Here is a 26,985-nt window from a genome sequence, read left to right on the forward strand (position 1 = left end):
TTCAACCAACTGCAGATAGAAAATATTTGAGAAAACTATTGCTTTCTGTAGTGAACATATTCAGACTTTGTTTTTCTGTCATTAGTCCCTGAACAATATAAGAACTATTTATATAGCATTTACATTGTGTTAGGTAGTATAAATAACCTAGAGATGATATGAAGTATATGGGAGGATGTACGTAGGTTATATAGCAACACATTTTATATCAAGGACTTGAGCATTCGCAGATTTTGGTATCCGTGGGAGGTCCTCGAACCAAGCCCCAACAAGATATCAAGGGATAACTGATTGCATTGAAGCTTTGGTTGGGCTTGAACAGTTTTAAAAACAACCAAAACATTACATTGCTTTTACTTCTGCTTATATTAATATTTTTAAAAGGAATGGCCTAGTATATCAAGGGCCATGTAAGTATTTTACCTTGTTATTAGCTCTTTTGGAAACTTATCCAAAGTAAGAATACAAAAGAAAGAAGTCATAAGCACAAAGCTTTTTCCCCCCACCCCCCAGATTTGTTTTAAAATAACAAAAAGTTAGGCCGGGCGCGGTGGCTCAAGCCTGTAATCCCAGCACTTTGGGAGGCCGAGATGGGCGGATCACGAGGTCAGGAGATCGAGACCATCCTGGCTAACACAGTGAAACCCCCGTCTCTACTAAAAAACACAAAAAAACTAGCCAGGCGAGGTGGTGGGCGCCTGTAGTCCCAGCTACTCGGGAGGCTGAGGCAGGAGAATGGCGTAAACCCGGGAGGCGGAGCTTGCAGTGAGCTGAGATCCGGCCACTGCACTCCAGCCTGGGCGACAGAGCGAGACTCCGTCTCAAAAAAAAAAAAAAAAAAAAAAGTTTGAAGTAACCTGAACGTCTAACAATAAGGGAAAAGCATAGCTACTGAATGAAAACTATTCGATCATTTAAAATGTTCATTACAAAAATTATATAGAATCATGGGAAAATTCTTAAGATATAATGAAAGCAGGATATACAATTATATGTTAAAATGTATGTGTGATAGGGAAAATTCAAAAATAAAAAATGGTAATTTGGTTAGAATAGTGATTCCATGAATGATTTTTTCCCCAACCATATTGTGTTTGTTGTATGTGTGGTTTTGTAATGAAATAGATGATGTCAAGTCCTATTTAGGAAACTAGACCAATTCTTGATTGGTATTGGATTGGCCCTGTAGATACGACTATCAGGTCTCATAACTTTTGGAAATGAGATAGGCCAGAAAACCCCTTTGCCCTTACACAAACAGCTAACACTTCACCTGTTGATTTAAGACCTTCTCTTTCTGCTTATTAATTTGTTATATTGGGATTATGAGAATACGTTCTTGATTACTGCATGTCACATTTATGAGTGTTTTGTATCCTAGAGTGGCTTGGGCTTTTTTTCTTTTTTTTTTTTTTTTTTTTTAATTCTTAGACATTCACTTCACAATGAGGCTATATTAAAAGCCATGTAGAACCTTTGGCTATAAGAATAAAGTAATGTTTAATTTTTTTTTTTTTTTTTTTAACAGGAAAGAACTAATCCTCTCTGGCACTTTAAATCCAATTAAGGATTTACATCTGGGAAAACTCGCCTTAACTAAGTTTCCAAAGAGTCCAGAAACATGGATTCACAGGTGTGGTTAATTTACAACATAGTACTCTTACTTAGGATTCAGAATGGCTGGAGAAAGAAACATGACATGTGAGAGGCAAGGTTACATATCGGTTCCAGAGCATGAATTCTGAAGTCAGGTTACCTAAGTTTAAATCTAGGCGCTATATAACTTGCTACCTAAGTGTTCATGGGAAATTACTTAACTCACCAAGCCTCAGTTTTCTCATGTGTAAAATGAGAATAATAGTTACACCTGTCTCATACAGTTACAGTAAAGTTTACATGAGTTAATGCATGTAACACTCCCACAGTGCCTGGCACATATTACATAATAAATGTTAGCTATTATTAACTCTTTGAAGCAGTTGTGGAGATTGCATTTATTGATACTCAACTGTAATGAGCAACATGGATTTTAAAAGCATTTGGTTATTTTCCTGGTAAAGATGGTGGTGGTGATGGTTGTGGTTATTAAAATTAACTTACAGAGAAAGCTAAGGGTAACTGAGGTGAATGCTGTGTACGCTGAGCTAAAGTTGCTAAAAACCATACATGCAAAGAACATTTTTAGGTTAAAAGCCTGGGACAGATAACCAGAATGCAATTTAGGACTCTCAAAATCCTGGCCACCTGGAAGCATCTTCCTGATGAATCCTGTGTAACTACTCTTATTTGATCAAAGTGGGATGGTGTGGGCTTGCTGGTCAGGACCAATAAAGAAGTTACTCTGAAATTCTCAGTTTATTAAGCCACTCTAATTTTTCTTAAATCCTGGGCATTTTTAGGATCTTATGTCAGTGCAAGGTGTCTTGGTAATCATGCCTTTAGTTAACATTGTAGGTCAGCTTCTTCCAAACCACATAGTCAGTTGTATTTTCTTCATGACTAGAAATTGAGGTAGTATACCACAGAAAAGTGTATGACTGTGTGTATGGGGGTTTGGAAAGGGATGGTGGCAGGGGAAAGGAACTGTTAAATATGCATCCATCAGTTTATTGGCTTGTCTAATTTTTTTATCAAGCAATATTTTGTTAAATAAATTCCATTATTTTAAAATGACAAAATGAGTTTTCTTACTCAGTTTCCTGTACCTTTGGGTTTGAATACTTTAGTCTAAAAAATGCTTTTATATGAGTAAATTATTGGTGCAAATGAAACCCATTAAGTAGCTTGAAACACTATTTAGTGTTTTTTATGTAAATACATGCTAATGCAAATCTTAAATAGACAAAGGGAGAATTTGTGGTTAAGGATATTTTGACACCTCCTTAATGGTTTAATGAATTGTATTTGTTACCTTCCAGATTTTATGCTATAAATACAGAATTTTGCTGAATGAAAGCTATCAGAATGCAACTTCTTGTTTGCAAACAAATGCACATAGGGTGAGGCATGCATATATAATTAAAGATGTGAATCATGACTCCTGGTAATATTTATCAGCCATTAATTTATAACCTCTTACCACCACCACCACACACACACACCAATTGCCTTTACATGTCCTGGTCAAGTGGAGTTTTGGGATTGTCATTTTAGAAGTAATGACATTCTCTGTATTACAGATTTTAAAGTTTTTTTTTTATTTTCCTGTTTATCTATTTTCCACTCTTCATCCATACTGCTAAATTTAATATCATCGTAAACAAAACAACCCCTCCCCATCTCCAAAAAACTGGACTTATAAATAGGTATTATTTTGCATTGTCTCTGAATGGAAATTAAATTAGGGACAATGAAAACTGGTTATTTTTCTCTCTGGTTTATGTTCTTTCTGTGTTCTCTTTCCCACATGCTACCTTAACAGGCGATGGGTGCTACAACAGCTAATTCAGGAAACCTCCTTGCCTTCCTTTATGACCAAAGGAAACTTGGGAACAATTCCCACAGAAAGGGTACAGCGACTCATACAAGAAGAGATGGAGGTCTGTGGTGAAGCAGCAGGGAGATACCCAAGCAACTATAATGCTTGGTCCCATCGCATCTGGGTTTTACAGCACTTGGCCAAGCTAGATGTCAAGGTAGGGATATTATTGTCTCCTGGGCAGACTGCCTATCTGCCCTTAAAATCTTCTGGTAGTAGTTCATCCTCAGAAGAGCTTTGAAGGAGTAGAGAAACTGATGGTCTGGCAACGTCAGAGAATCGTGACAGCTGCTACCTCTGGAGAAACCCTGTAATTAAATGAAAATCCTGCATTCCCCACCAGTGCTGTTTTTGGCAGTCTTAAGGCTAGTGTGGTGATAAAGCAAAGGCAGGTTTAACCAATTGAGGAAGATTGAGCATAACTCACTTTATCCTGAAACAGGAAGGGATTATTAAGCCTTATAGAACTGGAATTGCTATTTCTTGGTAGTGTTTGGTTATGTGACAATATACTAAGTCAGCTGGCTGTCTTTTCACACTTTCGTCCTCTGAAAAGAGGGAGAGGAGGGCAGGGAATAGACGATCTCACCCAGGTGTTTATAAAATTGGCTGAGCCTGTAAATTACCTGGGGATTCCTAAGTCCCACTCCAAGCCTACTAAGACAGAATGAGGGTCGATCTAGAGATCAGTATTTTCCACTGACTCAGGGTTATTTGAATGCAGAGCCAGTTTGCAAACTCTCACAGCCTAATCCTTTCAGTTTAGAAATGAGGAGATGGAGATTTCCAGAGAATTTTAATGGCTTAGACTTAGCTACAGTTGTACCACTTATTATTCATCAGAATGAGAGCCAGGTGTCCCTTTTGCTCCTTCTTAATATACTACAGTGTCTCAGGTTTTTCTTTTCTGATGGTGTCACAGTGCCATAAAAATCTAGGGTGCTCATCTAAAAAGCTTCTCAGGCTTGAGACAGTTAAAAGAGGTCAAGTTGAAGATCAAAGTGCCCCAGCTGGTGCTTTCAGATAAGTGGGGAAGTGTTATATAATTTTAACTTACCACCCTCTTCTTCTTACATCCCTCTTCCCATGCTCCCATTTCCCTCTTTGTTTCCTGGCGAGGACAAATAGGAGACTTTTTACTTCCAGAGGATTTTAAGCCAATAATTCTGGAAGAGAAGCCTTCCACTTCGTTTATGTGGCTTTGAGTTTCAGGAGAGGTGGCCGCCTAATGGAATAGAAAGAGCAAAGGCTTAAAATCACATCAACCTAGGTTCAGATTTTGGCTCCACTAGCTATATGTGGAAAGCAAGGTTTTATTGTTTTCATTTATAAAATAGGGACTCTACTGTCTGCCTCTGTGTATTATTGTGAGAGTTAATTGAGTTAATGGATGTAAATTACTGGGCATCTAATAGAGGTTCACTCAATTTTAGTTCCTTTCTCTGTTCCTCCAGAGATAGAAAATTGGCTGCCAGTTTGCTTGATCAACTCAGTGCAGTTTATTCATGAAAAAGTATAAAACCCTATCATACCCACCAACTGTCCTGTATACTGGGTATGGCAGTAAGACAAAGTGTTTGCTCTCAACAAATTGAAAATCTAGTGGAGAAAGTAGACCAGCGATTACAAAGCATCAGAATACAATGGGAGCACAGAAAAATGGTTCTTCATCTAGGATGGGCTTGTTGGAAATAGCTGCTGGGGGAAGGAAGATACATTGAGTCGGGAGGCGTGATTACAAGTTGTTTGGTGGGTAGTCAGGGATATGGAGTGCTTGGTGGTCATCTCAGATCTATGACTTGATGGTGTGTGGGAAGAGGAAAGAGATATGAGGAGGCTTGGAGATAAAAAGGAAGGCACAGTCCAGGTTGACTGAGAGGTCTTTGGAAATTTTTCTGCCATGATGTGAACCTTTTCAAGTGACATTTCCATAAAATCAGGAACAAGGGGCCAAAGTGAAATTCTTGGTTACTTGAGACTATCTGGTGGTAAGGATAACTCCTTAATGGTGAGTTATAACTCATTAATGGTGAGCTCAGCTGCCAGGGTCCACTCTTGGGCTCAGATGTCATCACCCTTCCTTGACCCGCCCTTGGAGGAGGACTTACCATTCTTCCATTCCCCACTTGCCACTGCAACATCTCTTGCTCTTGTTATCAGTAAGGAGTCCTAAATTTACCAAATCCCCTTTCTGTTGTTATAAGCCATTGGGCCCACCTAGAACATTTACTGCTATGCTTTGTCTATTACAGGAGGTAATCACAAAAATACCAGTAGTCTAGATCAGCTTAAAAATATATATGAAATCAGCCGACATTTTTTAACTTAAAAAATTGAAAATGACTTTTTAAAGTGCTGGCCTCGAGTATTAGTAAGAGTATGAAAATGAGCATTATTCAAATGTTACAATCTTACTGAAGGGCAACATGGCAGCACTTATCACACTTTGTAAAATAGGGTGTTATTTTTAGAGTTCTGCTTCCAGGAATTCATCATAAAGAAATAATGGAAAATGAAGTATGGTAGAATGATTAGAGGCTTCACTCAGTGGTCATGCAGACCTGCTTTGCATTCTGGCTTTACCACCAATTTGCTGTGCAGCCTTGAGGAAGTTGCTTAGCCTCTTATACCTTCAGTTTTCTCATCTGGAAAAAAAGGGTGATGATAATTCCCATCTCACTGAGTGATGCAAATTGAATGGGAGAATTCATATAAAGTGGCTATCAAAGTGTCTTAACTAAGTGCTCAATAAACACTGGCTATTAAATATAGAAGTTTGATGTATAAAAGTAGCATTTATAGTAGTGAAAAACTAGAAAATCTGTAGCCCTTCAATAATGAGGAAGTTGTTACATTACAGTCCATCACATTGGAATATTTTGTTATGACTAAAAATTATATTTTAGAAGATGATTTAAAGGAAAATATTCACAATAGATTATATTAGGGTAGGCCTAATATTATTATTTATTTATTTATTTTTGAGATAGGGTCTTGCTCTGTCGCCCAGGCTGGAGTGCAGTGGCACAGTCTCAACTCACTGCAGCTTCCACCTCCCAGGTTCAAGCACTTCTCCTGCCTCAGCCTCCCAAGTAGTTGGGATTACAGGCACCCACCACCACGCCTGGCTAATTTTTTTATTTTTAGCAGAGATGGGGTTTTGCCATGTGGGTCAGGCTGGTCTTGAACTCCTAACCTCAAGCAATCCACCTGCCTCTGCCTCCCAAAGTGCTGGGATTACAGGCATGAGCCACTGCACCCAGTAGCCTAATACAATTTTTAATGTATTCATTAGCATTGAATGAGACTGCAAATACTTTGAAGTGTTTGGAACAGTGCTTGGCACATGGTAAATGCTCAACAGATATTTATACATACACACAACAATGTTATAGATTTTTTTCTTGTATTTTTTATAAAAACATTTTCTAGTCAGAAAAAAGAAAGAATAAAGATTGATTAAAAGTAGTATGGGGTGGAATTATGACACTAATTTTCTATTTTATGTTCTCTCTGATGTCTGCATGCTTAAATAGACATTTAAGTAAATTTTAAAATATTTATATTTGAGGGTAGTGTGGCAGGAAAGACTCACAGTCGGGCAGTTTATTACTACTGGCAAATTACAAGTTAATATAGGGCTTCACATAAAAAAAACACATATAACTCATTTCTCCAAAAAAACATACCCACGTCACCAATAAGGACAGGAAAAGATATTCAACATCTTTACTATTGGGGAAATGCAAATCAAAACCACAGGGAGTGAGATACCACTTCACACCAAAATACGGACAATAATAAATGTTGGTTAGGATGTGGAGAAACTGAAACCCTTATTTATGGCTGGTAAGAATGTAAAATGGTATAGCCACTGTGGAAAGCAGTTTGGCATTTCCTCAAATAATTAAACATAGAATTACTATATATTAATAAAACTACAGTTAATATGTATCATATTCTTGGAGAAAAACATGCATTACCGTATAAGACACTGTAATTCTACTCCTAGGTATATACCCAAGAGAGGTGAAAACACATTCCATACCAAATCTTGTATAAGAACGTTAATAGCCACATTATTTATAATAGCCAAAAAGTAACACCTCACCTGAGGAATGGAAAACAAAATGTGGAATATCCATGCAATGGAATGTTGGCCATAAAAAAGGAAGGAAATATTGATACATGCTATAATGTGGATGAACCTTGAAAACATGCTGATTGAAAGCAGTCAGATTCGAGGCCACATATTGTATGATTTCATTTATATAACATGTTCAGAATAGGCAAAACAGATTAGTGGGTACCAGAGGCTGGGGAGGAGGGAATGGGGTGTAACTTCTAATAGGAATGGGGTTTTGTGGGCGTGGTAAAAACGTTTGAAATTAGATAACAGCAATGATTGCACAATTCTGTGAATATATTTAAAAACACTGATTTTTTTTTTACTTGAAAAATGATTCTAAAGTACATTAGAGAGAATAAAGCTTAAAGAATAGCTGAGAAATTGTTAGGAAAAACGATAAGGAACACTCTACCATTAGATACTTAAATGTTTAGTAAGACAGTAATTAAAATTGTGATGCTATTTCAAAAATAGACTCAGTAATGGAACAGAATATAAAGTCCAGAAACAAATTCCAATACATAATATGTACATATTTCATTAATGATGAATATGGCATTTCACATAATTAGAGAAAGGATTCCTTGTTCAATTTGTGATGCTGGTAAAATTGATTGACTTTTTAGAAAATAGAAAGTTAGGTGTTTTTTTTTTTTTATCTTAAATACCAAATTGAACTTTAAATGGAATAAAAACCTATATGAAGAAAAAAGAGACTCACATTATGCCAAGTGAAATAAGCCAAGCGCAGAACGATGAATATTGCATGGTGTCACTCGTAGGTGGACTCTAAACAAGTTGAACTTATGGAAGTAGAGAGTAGAATGCTGATTGCAGGAGTAGGGGTTATGGTAGGGAATAGGGAGTTGCTGGTTAAAGCGTACAAAGTTTCAGTTAGGATGAGTAAGTTCTGGAGGTCTAATGGTAGAACATGGTAATTACTGTTAATAATGTATACCTAAAGATTTCTAAGAGTGTTATCTTAAATGTTCTTATCACAAAAAATAAAATACCTATGTGAGGTGATGGATATGTTAATTCACTTGATTGTGGTAATCATTTCACAGTGTATACATAAAAACAATATGCCGTACATCATATATATGTCTGTATGTGTGTGTGTGTATATGTATGTGTGTGTATATATATGTATGTATGTGTCATTTATACATATATTTTAATTTGTCATTTACACTTCAATAGACCTGAGGGAGAAAAGAAAAAAAGGAATTTTACTTGACTCCAAATCTTTAAAAAAAAGAAAAGAATTTTAAAAATCAGTTGCAGTAATATACTGAAAATAATATTTACAACACATACGACAAATAGAGACTTAGTATCTTTAATATGTAAAGACCTCTTACAAACTCATAAGAAAAATAATGACTATCACAAATAGTAAATTAGACAATTCATAAAGGTAGGGAATTAGGCAAAATAGGCAGTTCATAAATGAAGAAACAAAGGAAAAGTAATCACATAAGAAAAGATATTTAGCCTTTATGATAATTAAGGAAATGTAAATTAAAATGAAACGTGATTCTTATTAAATTAGTGAAGATTAAAGTATTGATGATGAATTTAGGAAATAAGCATTAACATGTACTTCCAATAGGAATATAAATTATACAGCCTTTCTGCAGGGCACTTTGACAGTATGTATTAAGAACCTTATAAAGTTTTTTTCTTTGTTCCAGCAAGTATATTTCTAGAAATTTCTCCTAAATAATTAGATATGTACATAGATTTATATATGAGTGTTACTTATACAAGAGTAGAAACAAACAGGGGAATGGTTAAATTCTGATAATCTTGAGGGTGAAATATTTTACGAGTTAAAAATTATAAAATAATATTTAATACCATAGGAATATATTTATAATTGAAGTGGAATAAAATTAGTACAAAAGAATATCCCAGATTTTTGTTAAAAATAAACTCTCTGCATGTGCGTATATAGAAAAAAACCTGAAAGATTTGTTTTATGCCAGAATGTTACAAGTAGTGATCTCTGGCCAACAAAATAATAGATTTTTGTTTGCTTTTTTATATTTTTTCATATTATTGGAATTTTCTATATTGATCATTTTGTATCACTTTTATAATCAGAAGAAAGCCCAAATGTTATTTTTAAAAGTTTACAGGACCTACAGCATATGTATTTTTAGTAGTCTTTCATTTTTAACATGTTATCCCTCTTTTTCATAGCCCTGCATCTGCAGTTTTCTTGTGGTTTATTTATTCACTTACTCATGTTTTCATATGGAAATAGGAAAAGGAAGATATTTAAGGTATATCACGTAAAGGTCATTTATCCCATCAGTACCGTACATTAAAGCCATATCTTTATATAGTGTCTTTAGATCACTTAAAAGTTAATTGGATCACTTAAAAGTAATTGCTGTCTTTTTAAAAGAAATCATTCCCTATATCTTTATATCTTTTTATTCTAACAAGAAAATGCCCTGAAATTCCAGTTAAAGTTTCTTCTTTCATTTAATATGCATCTTTATATCTTAGGGAAAAGAATATAGTGGATTTTCTCTTTAAAAGCCTAATAATTTTTTTAAGAAAGTGATTTTGTTGAAAATATATGTATATTTTTTTCCTTTTTGAGATGGAGTCTCGTTTTGTCACCCAGGCTGGAGTACAGTTGAGCAATCTCAGCTCACTGCAACCTCTGCCTCCCAGGTTCGAGTTATTCTCCTGCCTCAGCCTCCCAAGTAACTGGGACTACAGGCATGCACCACTGCGCCCTGCTAATTTTTGTATTTTTAGTAGAGACAGGGTTTCACCATGTTGGCCAGGCTGGTCTCCAACTCCTGACCTCAGGTGATCCGCCAGCCTCCCAAAGTGCTGGGATTACAGGCATGAGCCACCGCGTCCAGCCAGAACATCTTTTATGTATGTGCCATTTTTGCCTCAAAATTAAATAATAAACTGCAATTTTATACATAGAAATATCCAGTTAGAAATAATCTAGATGTTTTTCATATTATATAAGTTCACTTTAAATAAGTAGAGGACTCTTTTCAATCCATATTAAGAAGCCATGCCAAAATAAAAAAGCTGCTATATTACAGCCAGAATGTTCTACAGGTTTATTTTTCAAAAATGTAATAAACGTAAGATTAGTTTTTATTTCAGGTAGGAGTTTATCTGGTGCTATTTTTTGCTCACCTTTGAAAATCAAATAAAGATATTGTTTTCCGTTTCTCAGAGACTTGCCAGCTCTAACCTCTGTAATAAATTTAGGTGGCTGTGAATAAACTCATTGGAACTTAAAGGAGATGTTTAAAACATATCACTGATACAACTTGACTATCTTGGCTGGAAGTAATCTTACTCCTTTATACTATTCGCCTTATTTATTAAATTGTTCATTCGTTCATTTCATAAAATATTTATTTATCCACCCTGATGTCAGTAGGTATAGGAGGATTGAAGTATCAAATAGGAATGAATAAATATCTTAAAGCCCTCACTGAGTTTAATGGGAATGAAGAGATGCACTGAAATTCTTTAATAAATGTGATGCAATACATAAGTACTATGGGGGTTCAGGAAAAGGAAAGATTCCCGGGGAAGAAAAATGGTGTAAGAAATGGAAAAAAGATCATGGTACAGGAGAAGGCATTTGTCTGGGACCTTTGACAGACAGGTGAAGGTGGCATTTAGCATTATGCTGTCTATATTGTTAACTGTTCACAAATGTATATCTTTTTTCCTTAGCTGGTCTGAAAATCCTCTGATGGAATGTGGTAGGCACTTGATATACCTTTCACTGATTTATGTTTGCTACCTGTTCAAGACACTCTCAAATAAATTATTATTATTATTATTATTTTTTATTCTTTTTAATTATACTTTAAGTTCTAGGGTACATGTGCATAACGTGCAGGTTTGTTACATATGTATATTTGTGCCATGTTGGTGTGCTGCACCCATCAACTCGTCAGCACCCATTCAAATAAATTATTTTTGCATAAGTGCTGCTTTTTAAAAAAGCATTTCATTTGAAATTCTTCAGTTTGCAAGATATTGGTATCACAAAGATTTAAACAATTTACTGCTGAATTTCATTTCATTTCTTTTAAAACTCATTTATTATTAATGTTAAATAAGTTTGAGACAAATAGTTAAAGTCACGAGCTCTTGAAAAAATCTTATTATTAGTGCATCATGTTTTTCTACTAATCCCTTATAATTAAGTAATGAACAAGACAAACATGGTCTCTGCCCTTATGGCACTTATACTGAAGGACAAATAATTTCACTGAGCCTATTGTTGAAGACATAATAAGTTAGATATTATACACATTTATTAAATGTAGAATAAAGTTTATATGAAAGTAATCTGAGTTTATATTTTTCCTTTTACATCAGCATTGTAAATGAATACCCTAATGCTCATCATTATTTTAGAATTTGTCTTTCCTTCACTGTGTGTATCAATCAGAATGTGAGTAGTCAAGGTCTAAGGGAAGGATGACAAATGAGTTCCTAAATTCTTTAATCTTAAAAAAAAATCTATCACTTTTATATGGGGAAGAGAAAATTTGCATGTATTAAGCTTCCACTAAGTGAGAGCACTGTGCTGGACATTGTGTACAAAATATTGGTAAGATGGTCTTGTCAAAAAAGGAACAAATCAAAGAGAAATCAGAGGCAAGAATGGAGAAAGAAGAACCTTTGAGAACTCTTCTTCTTACTTCCCTTTTTTCTTCTTACAAGATTCTTCTTGATGAACTGTCTTCTACTAAACATTGGGCATCTATGCACGTTTCAGACCACAGTGGATTTCACTACCGCCAGTTTTTGCTAAAGTCTTTGATTAGCCAAACTGTGATAGACAGTTCTGTGATGGAGCAAAATCCTTTGAGAAGTGAGCCAGCACTAGTTCTTCCAAAAGATGAAGAAGCAGCAGTTTCAACAGAGGAACCAAGGATTAATCTTTACCATCTTCTAGAAGAAGAAGTTGAATTCAGCACTGATCTTATTGATTCCTACCCAGGACATGAAACCCTTTGGTGTCATAGGTAAGAAAAGGGAAAATCTATTTTCTACACAAAACTATGCATGTCCTCATGAGAGCTGCAGAAGGTGTTAGTTACACCTGATTCCTGCCTGCTTGGGTGGGTAAACATGGTCATCTGATTGTGGAGCTTTGCCTGAGTGAATACAAGAGGTTTTGTGTTACCATCTCATCATCATCATCATCATCATTAATAAGAGATTCCTCATGTAGATCTCTCCCTGCAGCTTAGGATGGTGATATTCAGCCTTGACTGTGCAGTAGAATAACTTGTGTTCCAAAATAAAACAGAATCAAAAGTTTTTGGATTCCTTCCTTGGAGATACTAATACTTATCATATCTAGGATGAATTGCTGCCATCTCTCTCTCTCTTTTTTTTTGAGACAGAGTTTCGCTCTTCTTGCCCAGGCTGGAGTGCAATAGCACAATCTCGGCTCACTGCAATCTCTGCCTCCCAGGTTCAAGAGATTCTCCTGCCTCAGCCTCCCGAGTAGCCGGGATTATAGGTGCTCACCACCACACCTGGCTAGTTTTGTATTTTTAATAGAGTTGGAGTTTCACCATGTTGGCCAGGCTGGTCTTGAACTTCTGACCTCAGGTGATCCACCTGCCGCAGCCTCGCAAAGTGCTGGGATTACAGGCGTGAGCCACCATGCCTGGCTTTTTTTTTTTTTTTTTTTTTTGAGAAAACGCTCAACACATAATATTGATGCACAGTCAGGATTGAGATTTGATTAGACCCCGAGAATAAAGTATGCGTCATCATTTTTCCAACCCTGATGGTCTGCAAATTAACTTACCTGAAGTATAATCTCTTGACACTTTTTGTTTAAAGTGTAAGAGAATTTATCTTTGAGAGAGGGGAAAGTCTGGTAGCAAAGAGTGAAAAAGGGTTAGCAACCTATCAACTTCAGTTGTGAGTACATTTGACAGTATGTTGGAATGAAGTCACGTATGTGACCCCTTCCCAGCTTCATTTCTTTGGATCTTCCTTTATTTGGAGGCATCTTCATCTTCATAAATACAGATTCTACTTTAGGCCATAGCATTGTATTTGTAAATGAAAGACTTGCCTGCACTAGGCAGGAAGGAGGTAGGCATTCTTTAAAATTGCCCATTTCTAAAGTTATTGAGATTTCTTTCTTTCTCCAGTACAGTCTGTCTTATAGGTTATTTGAGGAGACCTGGTCAGCTGCTTTTCCTTACTAAATATATTCAGAACAAAAGATTATCTGCCCTCTTTGGCACCTTCATTAGTAGAGAATGCTCTTTTTCTCTTAAAACCAAGTCACTTATTTCACGTTTTCAAGAGAGAAGATAGATCTTTTAAGCTACTGGCATACCTCAGAGATATCACAGGTTCAGTTCCAGACCACTGCAATAAAGTGAATAAAGCAATAAAGTAAGCCACACAATTTTTTTGTTTCCCAGTGCATATAAAAGTTACTTTTACGTTACACTGTAGTCTAAGAAGTGTGCAACAGCAGTATGTCTAAAAAAAAAAAAGTATGTATCTTAATTAAAATACTAGATCGCTAAAAAAATGCTCACGATCATCCAACTCTTTGGCAAGTTGCAGTATTTTCCTGGTGAAAGGTATTGCCTCAGTGTTGGTGGCTGCTGATTGATCAGAGTGGTGGTTGCTGAAGGTTGGGGTGGCTGTGGCAATTTCCTAAAATAAGATTGCAATGAAGTTTGACTCTTCTTTTATGAAAGATTTCTCTGTAGTATGTGATGCTGTTTGACAACATTTTGCCCACAGTAGAACTTCTTTCAAAATTGGAGTCCTCTTAAACCTTGCTGCTGCTTTATCAAATAAGTTTGTGTCATATTCTAAATCCTTTGTTGTCATTTCAACAATGTTCATTTCACAGCATCTTCACCAGGAGTAGATTCTATCTCAACAAAACACTTTTTATTTTGGTTCATCCATAAAAAGCAGCTCCTCATCCATCCAAGTTTTATCATGAGATTGTAAGCAATTCAGTCACATCTTCAGGCCCCACTTCCAATTCTAGTTCTCTTGTAATTTCTACCACATTTGCAGTGACTTACTACGCTGAAGTCTTGAACTCCTCAAAGTCATCCATGAGGGTTGGAATCACCTTCTCTCAGAGTTTTGTTCATGTTGATATTTTGACTTTCTCCCATGAATCACAAACGTTCTTAATGGTATCTAAAATGGTGAACTGTTTTCAGAAGGTTTTCAATTTACTTTGCCCAGATCCATCAGAGGAATCACTATCTGTGGCAGCTATAGCCTTATGAAATGTATTTCTTAACAAGACTTGAAAGTTGAAGTTTTTCCTTGATCCACGGGCTAGAGAATGAATGCTGTGTTAGCAGTCATGAAAGCAACATGAATCTTTTTGTACATCTCAATCAGAGCTCTCACATGACTAGGTGCATAGTCAGTGTGCAGTAATATTTTGGAGGGAATCCTTTTTTTCTGAACAGTAGGTCTACAACAGTGGGCTCATTCAGTTAACCATTCTTTAAATGGACATGCTGTCAACATATGTCCTTTCATCCAGGCTTCATTATTCTGTTGATAGAACACAGGCAGAGTAGACTTAGCATAATTCTTAAGGGCCCTAAGATTACTGGAATGGTAATTGAGCCTTGGCTTCAACTTCAAGTCACCAGCTACATTAGCCCTTACCAAGAGTCAGACTGTCCTTTGAAACTTTGAAGCTAGGCATGGATTTCTCTCTAGCTATGAAAGTCCTAGATGGCATCGTTCAATAGAAGCGTATTTCATCTACATTGAACATCTCTTGTCAGTGTAGCTGCCCTCATCAGGGATCTAACTAGGTCTTCTGGATACCTTGCTGTAGCTTCTACATCAGCATTTGCTACTTCATTTTGTACTTTTATGTTATAGAGATGGCTTCTTTCCTTAAACCTCATGATCCAATCTCTGCTAACTCCAAACTCTTTTTCTCTAACTTCCTCACCTCTCTCAGCCTTAGAATTAAAGAGCATTAGAGCCTTAGTCTGGATTAGGTTTTGGCTTAAGGGAATGTTGTGGCTGATCTGCTCTTCTATCCAGAACACTAAAACGTTCTCCATATCAGCAGTAAGACTGTGTTTTGCTTATTATTTGTGTGTTCACTGGGGTACCACTTTTAATTTACTTCAAAAACTTTCCTTTGCATTGACAACTTGGCTAACTGGCACAATAGGCCTACCTTTCAGCCTGTCTCAGCTTTGGACATGCCTTCCTCATTTAGCTTAATCATTTCTAGCTTTTGATTTAAAGTGAGAGATCTGTGACTCTTCCTTTCACTTGAACACTTAGAGTTCATTGTAGGGTTATTGATTGGCCTAATTTCAATATTGTTGTATCTCAGGGAACAGGGAGGGCTAGGGTGAGGTAGAGAGATGGGGGAAGAGCTGGTTGGTGGAGCAGTCAGAACACACACATTTATTGGTTCAGTTTACCATCTTATATGGGTGTGTTTGTGACACCCCAAAATAGTTATAGTAGTAACATCAAAGATCGCTGATCACAGATCACATAACAGATACAATAATCTTGAAAAAGTTTGAAATATTAGGAATGTTACCAAAATGTGACACAGACAAAAAGTGACCACATTTAGTTGGAAAAATTGTGCTGATAGACTTGCTTGACACAAGATTGCCAAACCTTCAGTTTGTAAAAAATACAGTATCTGGCCTGTAATCTCAGCACTTTGGGAGGCCCAGGAGGGTGGATCACAAGGTCAGGAGACTGAGACCATCCTGGTTAACACAGTGAAACCCCGTCTCTAGTAAAAATACAAAAAATTAGCTGGGCGTGGTGGTGCGCGCCTGTAGTCCCAGCTACTTGGGAGGCTGAGGCAGAAGAATGATGTGAACCCGGGAGGCAGAGCTTGCAGTGAGTCAAGATTGTGCCATACTGCCCTCCAGCCTGGGTGACAGAGTGAGATTGTCTCAAAAAAAAAAAAAAAAAAAATATCTGCAAAGCACATTAGAGCAAAGCATAATATAAACTAGTTGTGCCTGTATTACATAGGCCAGTTTTCTACTGCTGACTCATTGTCATTAGGCAGCTTATCTAGCCTTTATGTTTTACCCCTTGTAAAACTGGTACATTATATGCTCCCTGTCTGCTTCAGAATATGCAAGGAAAATGAATAGAATTCTCTTTTAAGGGCTTAGAGTTGCTAATGTGAATGATGAGATATAACAACCTAGAGCTTATACAGTTCATTGTACATAGATGTGCCCCCACTGAATTGAAATTTTTGGAGATTAGGCACGGGAATCTTTATTTTTAACAAACAATTCTAGGTGGTTCTAAGGGCAGGAGAATTGGTCTTCTCAAAGGGAGAACAGGAACTGTATCTTTTAACATGTTTGGCTCAGAGCCCAGCACATCCCCAGTGCATGTGGATGTTTAAAACTGTAGTTGGTGATGGATTTAGGGTAAAGTTCGTTGACTTTTAGGGAATAAGACCCACTACAACAGATACGTTATTTTTATTAAAGTATTTGATAGAGGCCACAGATTCAGCCTCTAAAGGAACTGTTCAATCCCCTTATTTCTGAATCACTTGTCTTCCAGGATATCAATGAGGTTCGTTTTTGGTTTTGTTTTATATTTATAATTTGTAGCAGAAATAAGACTATCACATATTTCTAGTTTTATGTTATAGTTACCATAGAGTACCATCTCCAAGTCATTGTCATCTCAGTAAATGCTTATGAAAAACCTTAGGACCGTATTCTTTCTCACAAACAAATCTGTAAGCTAGGGTTATAAGACTTTCTTTGTCCAAATATCCTGGAACATCATTGCTACTGTTTTTCCTCCTTCCCCTGTATAACTTTGTTATGAAGTGGACAGTGAACTGAATACTGTATGTTTTGAAATTGCAAACTTTTTTTCCTGGAATGTGAAAAAAATGTGATTTTCTTTATTCTCTTCCTTCCCCTCTCTATCGCAGGCGGCATATTTTCTACCTTCAGCATCACTTAAATGGTAGGTTTCCTCACAGCATGACCCAGTTGTCACCTGCAGACAGCTCTGGGGGGACTTTGAGTGACTTGCACCTTATCCCAGCAGGCTCCCAACTGTCTCAGGCAATGGAAGTGGATGGACTGAATGACTCTAGCAAGCAAGGCTATTCCCAGGAAACCAAACGCCTGAAGCGGACACCAGCTTCAGACTCTCTAGGCCTAGAAATGGAGCACAGGTTCATTGATCAAGTATTGTCCACCTGTCGGAACGTGGAGCAAGCCAGGTTTGCCAGTGCATACAGGAAATGGCTGGTTACTTTGAGTCAATGAAAGAGGTGAATTAGTCCTACACGGTTCCCCTTTTAGTGCAATATTGCTTTCTTTTATTATTTACATAGTTGCATGAACTGTTTACTATTATTGGCTAACCATATGTTCTTCATCTTTAGGTTGAAAGTCCATAGTAAATCTTTCATTTTATTTATTTTGTTAATAACTGGCATTCCTGTGGGGATAAAATAGTTGTATAGTTCCTTCGTGCTAAACGTGTCTTAAATTTTCTGTTGAACTTCTCACCCTTTGTATTTCTGTAAGTGGGGCTTCTCATTTGGTTTTCCTGATTGGTTCACATACCCTCTACCCACCTCAGTCCAATTGCTGCATAGGCAAATTCTTTTAAAAATTAAAAATTTAAGGCCTAGGCAGGAGGATTGCCTGAGCCCAGGACTTTGAGACCAACCTGGGCAACATAGCAAGACCCCATCTCTACAAAAAGTAAAAAAAAAAAAAAAAAAAGCTAAGCATGGTGCTATGCACCTGTGTTCCTAACTACGCAGGAAGCCGAGGCAGAAGGATTGCTTGAGCCCCAGGTGTTTGTGCTATAGTGAGCCATGATTGCACCACTGTACTCAGCCTGGGCAACAGAGTTGAGACCCTGTCTCTAAAACAAGTTGAAAATAAACATTTATGTTGCAGTTCAACTTAAGAATGTTGGTATGAATGCTGAATAACTTGATGTAATTGTTTTGAGAATCAAATGGCTAGATGGGTGAATGTGTAAAAATATAAACTAGTTCTCTTTCTCTAGCCTGTTCTACCCAATTACCAAAGTCAGAAGTATTGGAATTTATATGAAAAAAATGCTTCCAATGTAATCCATTTTTTAAATGGTTATTTAAAAAAAAAAAACTAATTTAAGAGTTTATGTAATTGCAGTAAAGGAAAATTATTTTTATTGCTAGTTTTGATAGATTATTTTTACCTCAAATTTGGTATATGCCAAAACATGTCATTCCTTATAAAGTTGATTTTTTTTTTTCTGAAAACCTGGAATGCTGTTTTTAGCTATTACTACTTTTTAATTTCACATTTACTTATGACAAATGGGAGAAATATATAAAGAAATATATCCTTTTTAAAAATCTAAATTATTGAGGATACACTATGGAAACTACAAAATTATCATGAAGTGACTATTAAAGTTTACTGGCAAATGCCAGGGGAAGGAATAGTATGTGCAAAACAAAACACTTTTATACTGAACTTAATCAGGGATGAGGTACCAAAGTATCCACATTATAGCTGTATCTTATGTTTTCAATAACAAGGGCTGAGTTTTTCAGGTAGGTGGGGTGAGGGTGGGGAATGGGCCACGTAATGTCTGCTTTCTTATATTTGCCCTTTTGTAAATGGTCTGTGTTTCTTCTTTTCATATACTTTCTGTTTTGCCAATCCATTACATATTTTTTTGTCACTTTCATGTGTCATTTTTGTATATCTTTCCTTTCTTACTTCAGGGGTGTGTCTTCAAGATTTCTACCCCCTATTTGCAATGAATTTCATACCTCATCTAAAATACATTCATATACCAGAAATATCAACAAGAGTGGCCCTTCTAAAAGTTTCCCTAATGATAGAAGCTGTCAGTTGTCCTATCTCTGTGCAGAATGTGAGTAATAGTGGCAGAAATGAGTGTGACAACCATGCTTTGCCTGTTGTGCTTTTTACTTGCTAGGTAATTTGTAAAGTGGGGATAAAGATGTAGGGAAAGTAAACCTCTCTGTCTCACTGTTACAGAAAGCCTGGACTTGAGTTAGGTACATTGCCTTAAAGAAGCAGAAATATGTCCTTTTCTTGGGCATCATGGTTTTGTTGAATGGCAGACTGTTGAAGTGAGTGAGACTTAAGAACGCCAGAAACGTTGTCTAGCCTGGCCCCAGTAGACAGAATATGTTCTTCTCTCAAGTCAAAAATTACCTTTTTGTAGCTTTTATATTATTTAGATGAAAAAATACCATTAAGAACATAATTCCATGGCCCTTTGTGTACAAAGCATATTTTGAATCAAATACCTCAAGGTCCACCTAGACCTCTATGGATAAAATCATAAGTTTATGATTTTTAGCTCCTGTGAGGGTTTGGGGGCAAACTACACAGAGAAGACATGGGTGGTTAAACCCATTCCACTAAAATATGTCGCCAGATTCTGGCCGAACTCAGTATTACCTTTTTTCCTAAAAATCATTTTTCACATTTTGAGTGATAGGGCTTATTGTGCTTTGATGTGAAAAAATGTCAGGAAATGAGTGACAATACCCTATGAAACACTAGCTAAATTTTTATAGTGCTTCATGCCTTTGTGTACCTTCCACTGATGATCTTGCCCATCTTTGGTGTTAACTATTTTCATATCTTCTAAGGCTCTTAACCCACTCTTTTTTGAAGCCGTGCAGTCCTTTAATATGTCTTGGTTTCTTCCTAAAAGTTTTAAGTAGAGAGCAAAAATACAAATATCCAAAGGATACTGTTAGTATGTAACTTTTGTGTGCTGCTTTATTTCTAGAGTTTGCCTTTTTTAATTGTTCATTCACAGAAAATCCTAATATTGCCCTATATGGTTGTTTTTTTTCCTAAGTGGTTAATATTTAAAACCGCTAGCTGTAGCATGATAATGTCTTTGACTGAGCTCATGTAGTAGAAAGGATGTGTCTATTTTCTGGGACTTGTTAGTCTTCACTTATTTTTCTATAACTAATTGTTAAAAGGAAAAGATGGCTTATTGACATGTATTTCATTAAACTTTCACTGAAAGAACAGTGGGTCATTGTACCATACTGTGGATTAAGAATACTACTGACAAGCAAAAAGCATTAAGCTCTGTAACTGTCTCCACCACCACCTTCACCCCACTTTTAGTGTACCTTAGTGTACTTTAGTGTACCTGTTTTGGCAATACAGTGTTTTTTAGATTCTACTTGTGCCCTGCACATTGTGAGGACTCATTAAATATTTATTAAATTAATGAATGACTAACAGAAGAAGAGAAAGATTGTTTGGGAGTGGTAAGAATGAGTGATGATTGAGAAATTGATGGATTAGTGCAATGGATTGTGAATGAATGATGCTTTCTAGTTTCATAATACTTGGGAAGCGCTATCGCCTATAGAATAAGTTGATTTAGACTTTTTTTTCTTCTTTTCATTACCTTGTTTAAACTTGTTAAATCCCAGCCAAGAAATGCAGCTCTGTAATTGTCAATTAACTCTACTATAACATATACTAAAAATTGTAGAGCTGAAGAACCCACTTGCATTAAGAATACCACTTTCTGTTCATTTGTGGTATTAGAGGACAGATCCTGCACACAGAGGCAGAACTGCTTTTGGTCATCTGAAGAAATTCTTTGATTTCAGTGACTTACTGATCTGTACCTGTGCACTTACCATCATTTTATGCTTCTCCTTTTTTCCCCACAACTTGAACTGTGACTCTTTCAGATACTTCTTAAATCTGTGTGAGTCACTTTGTAAGCTTAGGGATTTGATACATATTAATGTCTCCTTTGTCTTCTCTAGGTTTTAGCATTTTATTACGTCTTAAGAAACTCTGGGCCCAGACTTTCAGTCATATTTCTTATTCCTATGGTACAGTTCTCACTTAAAGGCTTAATTATTAGTTGGGTTAAATACATACAGGTTATCTCTAAAAGTACTTAAGTTTTCAAATAAGGGCTTATGTGATACAAGATATGGAAACAAAAGTTTTTGGATTTTTATGCAGTAGTTTGCAGGAAAGCAAATACATAGTAGATCATATGCCACTTAGGTATGTTCAGGTCATGCCAATTTATTCTTGTTGGGCCACACACACATGTATGTGCGTGTAAAAAGAATTTTTAATATTGAAGCAAACAAATTATCAGTTTAATAATTTTCTCTTATACAGCACAAGATGGCAGATACCACCTACTGTATAACAATCTAATAATCCCTACCCTAGCTCCCCTGAGTTATAGAAGATGCTAAAGATTTAGTTGTAAAGGGAAGTAACATGATTTTTTTTTTCTAAAAAGCTGTTTTAAGCTAACTATTATTTTTCTATTGGAAAATTATATTTTAAAACTTAAAGATATTTAAAGTGTGCTAGAAAATTTGAACCTGATAACAACTGAACCCTTTTGTCTTGAATAAATTTCTCAAATAGAACTGTGCAAACCCTAGCACTTTATGTGTTGCTGCCTCCCCACACCTAGGTATGCTCTGTAATAAGCTCCCAGTTAATGGAGAGATGTGTAGAGGCACTGGGAAGTTAATGAAGAAGAAAAGTCAACCCCAAGAATTCCTTATTGTCACATAGTGTCTTTTAAAAAATAACTATAGGACTGTGTTAATTTGAGTGCCTTTCTTACTTTTTTGGGAGCAAGATTATATTTAATGTTTAAGAAAACAGGATGGAAGTTTATCAAACAGTTGATTGTGGCCCATTGTTTTCTTTATTCCCATCGCTAGGCATGGCCCCATAGGGTATTTTATCCTTCAGTGAGAGACTGATATAAGCAGGCAGGATGCTTTGATTATTCCATTAGTTATCATTTTAAGCACCCTACCAAGATTTCGTTCTTTCTTTCTGGCAACTAACGTTTTGGGGGTTGGAGGCATCCCATTTAGAGGATGGTGTGTGCACAAATAGATTAGCCTGAAACCTGCGTCCAACGGGAAACAGTGGCACTCTGCCCTAAAATAAAGGCCAGAACGTTGTCCTAAATGAATCCTTTGCCTTACTTTAGGACCTTCCTTCCCTCTCAAATTCAGGCATAATGTAATATAGTTGAAAGGGTGAAAACAGTACTTGCTTTCAGATATTGGAGGAAAAGAAGTAAATGCATAGATGAAATTTTAGATGTATCATTTTATCTGTTTGTATCTGGAGAAGGGAGGGATAGGAATTCCATATTTCAAGATAGCAAGTATAATTTCATAGAAATATATAGCTAAAGATTCCAAAGTGCTTTTACAGAGAACTGTTGAATAATATATTCCTAAAGGGCAGCAATACGCCATGTTCATGGTGAAGACAGAAAACCAGTGTATCAGTTGTGGATCTTAGGTGGGAGAGGAAACCTCAGGCTCCCAACTTTGACTTCTCTACTCTCACCAGGCCATGTTAACACTGTAAAACCAAACTCTTTGCTAAGAACAATACAGGGCAGTAGTTTAGTCTGCTGATGAAACCTTGTGCTTCCAAGAATATTAGCTATATATAATTTGTGCTTTCTGGACAATAGAATGGTCCAGAAAGCTAACCCTGACATTACTTTTATTAGTCTGTTGTTATTCCTCAGGGTGTAGAAGATTTAGTAAATTTAGGACAAATTTTATATTGTGGCAAAAAGCAAAGGCAAAAATATGCTAAATATATTATTAGCTCTTAAATTTTAGTATAGATCGTATTTTTTATAAACTATTACCAGTACAGTAGCTAGTAGATATTCTGTGACTGCCTCATTGTTCATCTTGCTGCTTTGGTCCCTATGGCTCTAGTATGAACATTCTTGTGTCTTCTGTGGAAATGATTTCTGTATTACAGTTCCATCTTTGGTAGAGGTGGGAATAATTGTATTTTGTTTTAGTTGACATCATTCTCAACTTTTAGAAATACTGTTGAGGAAAATGATTACCGTTGGTTTTCAAATTGACAACTATTTTGCTTCCAAAGACTTCAGTTTCCCTCTGTTATATGTGTAGACTTCATATATGTTCAACACATTGCATACTGCCTTGCACATTGTAGGAATTCAACAAGTCAGAGTTGATAAAAGCTAGAAAGATAAAACTAGCTTAACTGTCTTATCATCATTGTCCATATTCTCAGCTTTGGGAAAAATATACCATTTTGCATAAAATACATAATCAGTTTGAAATGCACAAGGCAAAGATATACAGTTGCACAACATTGCAAGTGAAATTTACAAAGGATTTTTATTTTTGTGTATGCTAAAAGTGCTCCTATTTAAAGCAGTTTTCTTTATTAGAGCAACATCTTCCAGCAAAGGTAGAAACCTAACATAAGTGCTCATTTGCCCAAATTAACCAGATAGTTATGTAAACTTTTCGTATTTAGTCTTTAGTCGTTTACAAACAATAACATTCTGGCTTTTCTTCCATACCTTTAAGGAATCAGCCTTAATTTTATGTATGGCAGTCACTTTCCTCAAGGTACTATGCAGCACACTTTAGATTGCTTATTTATCTTTATAAGGTGATACGTAATAAATTTAGGTTTATTTGTCACATAATTTCATATGTTCAGATGTTGATTCAAAGAGCATTCTATTAGAAAAGTTTGTAAATTATCCTCCCTTACAAATATCATCTTGCATTTGGAGCAGGTATTTTTTTCTTATTAGTTGAAGACTGGGTACAGTTATAGTAAATGCTCAATAAATGCTTAGTCAGTGATTGATCTAACATCAAACTAACAGCTTTCAGAAAGGAGACTGTTGACATCTTTTCACCAAGGAGTATATTTGTAGAGTAATATATGTGTGGAATTTTAAAATTATATCATTTGACATGATTTATGAGGCTTATTTAGGCTGGAGTTAGTAACATGTAATAAAAATATTATTTATACACAACGTAGTTGAAAGATAGGAGATGTGAAAGTAGTATTTTCTTATGCAAGGCATATTAATAAATGTAATTAAATGTCTTAAGCAGTTGGCTGAACTCTAGAGAGAACTACTGTAGTCTTCTGCAATCAGTCTCTGTATTGGTATATCCAGTACTATTGGGGTTTAGGTTCTTTTTATTTTTCCTTAAATCTTACTTGTTTCTAGCATCTTAAGAGTGGTAATGGTAAAATGTGAAGTTACAATAAACTTCTGCTTGTTTTCTCAGAACATCTTTGGCATGAGGGAGAACTTTTTATGAATGATACAGTAGTTTCAACATCTGTTAATCTGTGGTTTTCAAAGCATTTTTGACAGAGTTTACCTAATGTAAAAAGATTAAACAGTTTTATAAAACACAAATAAACATTCCTACCTGAACTGTGAGGAACAGAGTGTATAGTACAAATGTAATTAGGCATTGCCTCCTGGCGAGGTTCTTGATGCATGACTATGATGCTGGCTGCTGACTGAGGTGAGCACTGTGAGTATTGTATTTTGGCATATGTTGTTTTTAGGAAAATAATGGAATGCATTCTTAGATTAACTTATTGTTTTTGAGTTAGAAAAAATAAAAGACAAGGTATCATAAGTATGCCAAATATTTTTACACTACAAAAGATTTAAAAAGGAGAGGGAGAAAAAATATCAAAGGCCAGTTATGATTTTTTTAATAGTGTCTAATTTTTTTTTACTCGAATTTTTTGGACACTAGTCAATTGCATAATTTAACATGGAGGAACTTTCATTTAAAAGAAGTTCTCAGCTACTATATTCTGCCATTAGAATTCACCACGCCTGTTAATTTTTACATTGCTTGAAAATTTAAGTTAGCTGCCATCAAAATCATCATTAAGATTTTCTTATAGTTTATGTTTAAATGGAAAAGTTATGTATATAATCTGTAGTGCAGGGTCAGGCCTTGGCCATTAAAGGTAAGTTTGGCTAACTTACTTTACTGAAGAGACTAATGGTCTTCCCTCTGTTGCAGTGCTATGTTTCTTGATCTATTTTTCCCCAGTATAACAGTCTACATTGAAGTCCTTTAGCTCTCTCCATATACTAATTGACATTTGTTAAGGATTCAATATTTTGTGAATTCTTTTTTCACTTAAAATGCATATCTTGCAGAGAGATAAGAGTGAATTTTGCAATAATTTATATGCAGAGTGTGCTTATGGGTTTCTGGAAGTTCGAGTTAGTACCCCAGAGTGCTTAAAGTATGATGCTAAATTCTAAGGCTAATATAATGACTATAGATTATCTATATCCACACTGTTCAACAGAAATATAATGTGAACCACAACATAATTTTTAATTTTCTAGTAGCCATATTAAAAAAGAAACAAGCAAAATTAATTTTAATAACATTTTATTTAACCCAGTATATTAAAAATATTATTTCAACATGTAATCAATATAAAAGATTATTAATGAAACACCTTATCTTCTTTTTCTTCCATACTAAGTCTTAGATTTGAGTGTATTTTGTACTCACAGCACATCTCAATTCTGACTGGCCACATTTTAAGTGCTCAGTAGTCACATATGGCTAAGGGCTACTATACCGGACAGTACAGATTCATAGAGTACAAAGTATGACTTTATTTTAACTTTGGAGATGGTGAGGTAGGCATGTAATTGTGGTACTTTAAAAATTCAAAATAGTTAGAAAAGCGTCTAATAGAATTATCCACTTGTTTTCCTTCATCTTCATTTTAATATGCTCTAGAAGTAGGATCAACCTGTTCCAATTTGCCAAGCATTATTTAAGGAGGAATAATTCCATACCATGTAAAATACTGTGACATGCTGATTATAATACATTATTAACAAATTTTCAAGTTGCATTCACTAAATTCTGTCCTGTTTCTTCAAAATAATATAGCTTAAATTGCATGTTAATTGTATATCTTACCTACTTTGTTTTTATATTATTCTTACAATATAATCATGTATATTAACAAACAGCCCTGGGATTCTAATCTTGGTCTGCAGCTGTCTTCCAGGACTTACTGGCACTTATTACATTGTGATAAGTGTCAGAAAAGTAGAATAAAATATTCTTTTTCCATTAGATTTATTCTTATGTGACCATGTACCAAGCCAGATATAAATTATTGTATTTCTGTAGAATATGGAAAATAGTGTTTGTCTTACCTTTGCTAAATGTTTGCAATTTCTAAGTAAACCTTTCATCTCCTAAAATGAGTGTTAAGTGTGATTTTGTTTTTACTTTTAGTGCTTTAAACTTGAATCTAGTCTACCAAGCTTTCCATTTTATTTGCTTTGATGGTGGTAGGGAGGTGGAGGTGTGAACTGTTGTGTAAATGAAACCAATAACTTTATGACCTACATTTATAGAAAGAATAAAAATGCCACTATGTCTAGAACATAAAAGAAATGTCAAAAACAAATTAGAGAA

At 35.6% G+C, this 26,985-nt stretch overlaps 1 protein-coding gene across 7 annotated transcripts in view; it reads left to right on the forward strand.

Moving 5' to 3' along the window:
• PTAR1 (protein prenyltransferase alpha subunit repeat containing 1) overlaps positions 1 to 26,768 on the forward strand; it is a 50,289-nt gene extending 23,521 nt beyond the window's left edge. For 2 of the 7 annotated variants that reach the window (XM_030919543.1, XM_030919545.1), the window contains 5 exons: positions 1,529 to 1,633; positions 3,422 to 3,635; positions 12,342 to 12,646; positions 17,599 to 17,633; positions 17,718 to 26,768. In XM_030919543.1, the coding sequence (XP_030775403.1) occupies positions 1,529 to 1,633; positions 3,422 to 3,635; positions 12,342 to 12,646; positions 17,599 to 17,633; positions 17,718 to 17,941 (883 nt within the window). In that variant the 3' untranslated portion in view covers positions 17,942 to 26,768. Of the gene's footprint in view, positions 1 to 1,528; positions 1,634 to 3,421; positions 3,636 to 12,341; positions 12,647 to 17,598 lie in introns of all 7 variants that reach the window. The other 5 variants (XM_010362950.2, XM_030919544.1, XM_010362951.2 and 2 more) reach the window with 4 other exon arrangements.
• The last annotated feature ends 217 nt before the right edge of the window (positions 26,769 to 26,985 follow it).

This window comes from Rhinopithecus roxellana, chromosome 16 (genome assembly GCF_007565055.1).
Source record: "Rhinopithecus roxellana isolate Shanxi Qingling chromosome 16, ASM756505v1, whole genome shotgun sequence".
NCBI classification, from domain to species: domain Eukaryota; kingdom Metazoa; phylum Chordata; class Mammalia; order Primates; family Cercopithecidae; genus Rhinopithecus; species Rhinopithecus roxellana.